We start from the raw sequence: 6,925 nt of genomic DNA on the forward strand, positions 1-6,925 counted from the left end.
TAATGAATGATTGTTTGTTTTTTGTTTTTTGAATTTTGTTCAACATTAGGCACAATGGTGGATAAAAGAAAATATGTGGCCTGGCTAACTAATGAATGAATATTTGCTGTAAAATTATTATCAATGCTATAAGTGTAGCTACCAGTTTGATCGCCAAGTTTGATTTCATTCCCTTAAGTCGCACACTGAATGCCGCACCTTTTCTTCACACCTAAGGTGTTTTTTTATTAGATATCATGACTTTTTGTCAATACACACCATCAAACCACAGCAAGTAAGAAAGTGACATCCGATAGTAACCCACATTAGTTTAGAATTGCAACCTTATTATCCGGAACAGATCTGTACTTTACAGAACCAACCAGATTCTTTAAAATATAAGATGGTAGTTCCCCCTCTAAAACAGTGTTGATAACTTCCTTTAAAGTAAGGCTATGGAATCTAGATTAACAGTTTTTTGTCAACACCTTCATGCACTCGGTACAGCGGTATCAAGCATCATTATTTATGCTACTTGCTTAAGCTAATATCACGTGATGCCAAATGCTCTTTAATTAGGAGAATTTCATAAAATTTAGTAAATTTATGCTGAAAAGTTGGCAACGAATAATAACCGCCCACTCGTATGATTCTTTTGGAAACTTGAGCTAGAATGTCCTGATCTAATTTGCTTGGCCTAACCAATACTTATATATCTACATGCACGTGCTTTCACTCTATAGTTTTGCTGCTCTAAATCAGCAGTCTTTAATCCGAAAACGGTCCCCTTTTACTCTTAGGTGATGCTGTAGTAAAAATTTCAAACCGATACCTCGCGTGACTTTTTGCATAGGCGCGCGCAAAAATTTTTGTAAAATTTGAGCGGTTTTTGTTGAATAACTTTGCAAATGTGGCTTATATTTAAACAAAATTTGATGATAAGTTATAAAGATCTATCAGTGTACCAAGTTTGAAAAAAAATCCATTAAAGTTAAGTATGTTTTTCCTATCAAATAAAGATTCCGTACTTTCAATGCAAAGAAAAAAAATAGGAAGAACTTCAATCAAAATTGTAGATTTTATATCTCGTGTATTTCTTAATGGATTACCTTGAAATTTGGTATGTGAAGTAAGGGTTTAGTAGAGCACATCCACTGAAAATGTGTGATAGTTTGGGTTACCACAGTCCGAGCTACGGAAGGTGGAAAAATCACTAAACTATCACTCTTGTTAATAACACAGTGTATCCTGCGGGTTGTTTTGGCCGCACGACACATTACAGTGTGTATTGTTAAGTTAAAAAGAAAGAAAGCATGCAGTTCCTATATTCAGGATCTTACCAAGCTGTACAATCAACTAATTTTTGTTTTGAGACGTGTATTATCCAATTGCATGATTTGATACAAACTGAAACTAGGCTATGCTAACATGTTTGCCCTATGCTTCGTTCCAACACGACTTGTATCGTGTGTTGTGATTGGTTCCGAAAAAATTTGCCGAGCACTGCTTTAGCCGGGAGGTTCTACCTTCAGCCAAGATGATAAACCTTTGAGGTTCAGTGATAATGTTAATACAAAACAACAAAGAAAAAACATAATTTTAACTTATTTCATTACTAAGGTGACGGAAAATAATTTCTAAACTACGCATTATTTAACTTCGAACTACATCCCCGTCAACACGAGAAGAACTCAACATTAATAACACAGGCATTGAAAAAATAAATGCTCACGCCAATTACCTAAAACCTTTAAAATGTCTACAGAATTACTAGTCATGTATACAATACACATGTTATGTTAACATTTCTGAGAAATATACTGCAGACGTTCTCCCCTTGATATTCAACGTGTGCGTTCAAAGCATTCCAATTAAGTCTACTTTCACGTGGCACGTGGATTCATTCATCCACGCTTCACTACGTGGGTAGGTAGACTTTCAAAATATTCTGCGCATATATACTATATATATACTCGTGCTATTGTGGACAGCAAACATTTCGTACAAACGTACAAATTCATCGCACTGCTTGACAATGGATATTTTTAAACATGATCTTAAAATTTGATAAGGATGGTATTTATTATGGACATTGGACATACCTTAAAAATGTGGTATCTTTACGTTTAATCTCAGTTCCACAAAACATATCTTCATACTAGACTCTAGACAACGAGTGTCAACCGCATATCGTGTGAATACAAATTATTGCACGTATACACACAACGTATACATAATTCTAAAATTCCCGAGGCCTAGAATCAGAAAATCTAACGTGAGCACCAAAGAGGTATATTCTATTAACTTTTTACATACCATGAAAAACATGAAAGAAATTTGAGAGAAATGGTGATTTTATGACTCAATAGGGTATTCATTTCAAGCTAAATAAACGAGTTTTTTATTTTTTTCTATTGAATCTATATATTAAATAATTGTTTATGTTTATGACAAAGCTACTCCGGCTATCTGCCACAGTCCCTAATTTGGAGCTGCCAGTGAAAGGGAAGGCACACGGACCGCTGCACCCACTGCCAGCTCTTGGTCTACTCTTTCTCACTGAATATTGGGATCGATCGCAATGTTATAACGCCCCAACAACTAAAAAAGCGATCATTTTTGAAGCCAGGTTTCAGTCCCGCGACCCAAAGATTGCGAGTCGAGCGCTTTAAATATTCAAAACATTGATACGTTTTAACACTAATGTTAAACGTTGAAATAAATTGTTCTTTTATTTTATTTGCTTGTCTGTTTGTTATAGTGCAAAACTACACGATGTGCTATCTGTGATTTGATCACCGCGGAGATATCGAACCCCATATTTCTGCGTTGTAATTCTGTAAATTTACTGTTGACCTACTGGATGACTTCTTATTTTGTAGAACGATTAGCAAGCCTGAATCGAGCAGTCTATGGATTGTATAAAGTTATTATCGAGCGTGTAACCTCATTTATCTTCGTTGATGAATTGGAAGAAGTGACAGCAGTGTCCGTTTTTCTTTTAAGTATAACAAAGAGTTAAAATTTCTGAAAATCGATGTAGTGCCTCAATGATCGACTATGTCAAATTGATTTGAATACCAAACTGAATAAATAGGGAATGAAAATGTATTGAAAAAATAAATGAACATTTTAATTTTACAGAAACAAAATGAGTTTGGCATCCTTAACCAGAAAAGCACCTTGTGCGCGATATGTGGGCCAAACGGCTATGTCACAGTTCAAAGATCAAGCAAAACCGTGTACTCGCCACCTACATGGCTACCCATAATCGAATATATAAATGTCGTGTTTATAAGTTGACCGGTAATTTCACTACTCAATGTAAAAAATAAAAACATAAATATTAAAAGTGGCATACATTTAAGAAAATCAACTTTTAAAATTACATTTATTAAAGATTGTTACAAGTGATGTAGGTTATGAGCTATTTATATTAAATTACATTTATTAAAGATTATTACAAGTGATGTAGGTTATGAGCTATTTATATTAAATTACCTTTATTAAAGATTATTACAAGTGATGTAGGTTATGAGCTATTTATATTAAATTACATTTATTAAAGATTGTTACAAGTGATGTAGGTTATGAGCTATTTATATTAAATTACATTTATTAAAGATTGTTACAAGTGATGTAGGTTATGAGCTATTTATATTACATTTATTAAAGATTATTACAAGTGATGTAGGTTATGAGCTATTTATATTACATTTATTAAAGATTATTACAAGTGATGTAGGTTATGAGCTATTTATATTAAATTTATTACTATTACCATAAAAATAAGTATAAAGATATGAACAAATGGCTACATGTTCTTACTAGATATAATCCAGATAACAAGACTGACTTTTTTACAGCAATAGTTCATAACCTGCATCATTTTTAATAATCTTATTAAATGTCACTTTTAATGTTTATATATTTTTTTTTGGCATCGGGAGTGAAATTACCTAGAACCGTTTATAATACCCTCATTGCTGAACGAGTAGAACATTTTCATCAACGAATCTAGTCTCGAACCTTCAAATCTAGAGCTAGTTAGAACAAAAAATATTGGTTCAGGTTGCACTTGTCAAAATTTGGATAATTGGAAAGGAAATTATTGGTTCAGGTTGCACTTGACAAAATTTGGATAATTGGAAAGGAAATTATTGGTTCAGGTTGCACTTGACAAAATTTGGATAATTGGAAAGGAAATTATTAGTTCAGGTTGCACTTGACAAAATTTTGATAATTGAAAAGGAAATTATTAGTTCAGGTTGCACTTGACAAAATTTTGATAATTGGAAAGGAAATTGTTAGTTCGGGTTGCACTTGACAAAATTTTGATAATTGGAAAGGAAATTGTTAGTTTGGGTTGCACTTGACAAAATTTTGATAATTGGAAAGGAAATTGTTAGTTCGGGTTGCACTTGACAAAATTTAGATAATTGAAAAGGAAATTGTTAGTTCAGGTTGCACTTGACAAAGTTTAGATAATTTTTTAAAAAGTACGAGAAAAATAGTAAACACTACAAATCAAAGTTTTTAAACTCACCAAGATCCAGGCAGAGCAAGGACCATAAGGTCACCTCCTTCGTGAGCGTAGCCAACGTGCACCAAGGAGTCCTTTACCACAATAGAAGAACTACAAGACAGAAATAATACATGTATACAGATCACTATAGATTGTACATAGTGCGACTTTTTACTTATGTATGTTTGACGCATGTATTTATGTATCTTTAACGCATGTATGTGTATGTATGCATATTTCATGCATGAATGTATGTATTTGTGTATATTTGACGTGTGTGATTGTATGCATGTATAGCTGACGCATAAATGGATATGCATGTATATATATGTTTGACGTATGAATGTGTGTGTGTGCATTCGTGTCTAATAATGCACGTATTTCACGAGATTTGATAAAATTGACCAAAACCAATTTGAAATTTCTTAGATCTGGGTCAGACCAGTCTCACGGACGTTTTTATCTGAACGCTTGACTTGGGTTAAACTTATTGGAGTAAGCTTTTCCTAAATGGCCTTCAAGTGATTAAATTTTATGTGATCTTTAAAAAAGTAGTTTCATATCGATGGCTAAAGAACACCAACATTATGATGTAATGGTGGGACTATTATGACAAAAAAAAATCTATTGGTTTCTTTTGAATTCCGCACAAAATTACTCGAGGACTATCTGCGCTAGCTGTTACTAATTTAGCAGTGATAGACTAGAGAGAACCGTCAACTCTTTGGCTACTGTTTTACCAATGAATAATGCGATTGACCGTCACATTATAACGCTCCCACGGCTGAAAAGGCGAGCATGTTCAGTGACGAGGATTCGAACCCGCGTGCCTCAGACTGCGAATCGAACGAATCAAAAATTTTGTTCACTTCACTTCTTGTATTGTTTGTTTGTAGTTAAGCACAAAGCTATACAATGGGCTATCTGTGCTCTGCCCACCACGGGTATCGAAACCCGGTTTCTAGCGTTGTAAGTCAGCAGACATACCGCTGTGCCACTGAGAGGCCACTTCTTGTAACTGAGTATTTTTCAAATTATGAAGAAAAACTTCAACGTTTTTGATGAAATACTTTCGTAGATAACCAGTTAGAATATTTAAAACGAGTACGTGTGGAGAGCCGGTTAAGCATGGTGCATGTAAAGTGAATTCATACAAATTCTGGTAAAGATTAAACTCGTAAACAAGTTTATTAAACTCACTTATAATAATAAAATAAAAAAAACAATAAAAAACCCTCGTTAATAACAGCACCATAAATAATTTTCCATTTTTTTTCTTAATCTGATGAAGGCAGCTAAGGGATTCAAAACGGCAACGTAGTTAGGTGTTCGAGACAATACACCACTCATTAATCTTTAAGGGACCGACTAGAAAATGAAACAAGTTAAATATGCTTTTCATGAGCAGTGATTTTATTAAACTTTATATATATAGGTTTATAATTATGTGAAAAAATATACAAGCCTACATCCTTGCACAGACTTCACGTACATAGTTAAAATATCTGCAAATTCATATACTACAATAGCCAAGACTGGGATCACACTAACTGTACTCTAAATAAAGCGGCCTCTTTCAGAATTTTAATTAAACTTTACGTGGCTGACAATCTTTAAACGATACAGAATGCCTATAAGTTATGAACCTATCTGTCTTCCAGGCTTTTTAAAAGACCTTCTTTATATAACAACACATCAGCGAGCGTACGTGTGTATATGTAGTCTGATGGTGAGTTTAATTTGCATATTAATTAGGCATAAAATGAATTTTAAAACTTTTAAATTGAAGTCAACAACCCTATTTTCTTCATGAACGAAGACAGAAAAAAAAAAGATGAAACGTTCAAACTACTTGAGGGATGACAGATTCGTGGTTCGAAAACAGTGGAAATATTACCCAATAAACTAAATGTTTTTTTGTTTTTTTTCAGTTTATACATATGTAAACATATTTAAACTGAATAAGTAAAAACCTTACAACTTCTTTCTACCCACAAATTTTCAAAGAAAACAATTACATGATGAACATAAATAAATAGAAGCGATTTTATTTTCTGGCATCTGTGTTCATAGAATATTTATTTTTCATTTAATGGAATCCTTTTTGTCTGTCAAAAAACAGTAACATTTACATGCATAAAATAATGAAGATTTTGATCATAACAAACATTAACAATTCAACATTATCACAACAATCGTTAATCTGTTCATAACAAACAATAACGATTGTTGTGATAGTGTTGAATTGTTAATCTGTTCGTAACAAATATTAACAATTCAACACTATCACAACAATCGTTAATCTGTTCGTAACAAACAATAACAATTCAACACTATCACAACAATCGTTAATCTGTTCGTAACAAATATTAACAATTCAACACTATCACAACAATCGTTAATCTGTTCGTAACAAACATT

General features: G+C 32.9%; 1 protein-coding gene across 1 annotated transcript in view; it reads right to left on the reverse strand.

The window, feature by feature from the left end:
* The window catches only part of LOC106457997 (protein inturned-like), a 103,494-nt gene that overhangs the window by 56,718 nt on the left and 39,851 nt on the right, over positions 1-6,925 (reverse strand). The window contains exon 7 of the mRNA XM_022384116.1: positions 4,526-4,615. Coding sequence (XP_022239824.1) covers positions 4,526-4,615 — 90 coding nt within the window. The remainder of the gene's footprint in view (positions 1-4,525; positions 4,616-6,925) is intronic.

Source organism: Limulus polyphemus, unplaced genomic scaffold, assembly GCF_000517525.1.
Source record: "Limulus polyphemus unplaced genomic scaffold, Limulus_polyphemus-2.1.2 Scaffold402, whole genome shotgun sequence".
Taxonomy (NCBI): Eukaryota; Metazoa; Arthropoda; class Merostomata; order Xiphosura; family Limulidae; genus Limulus; species Limulus polyphemus.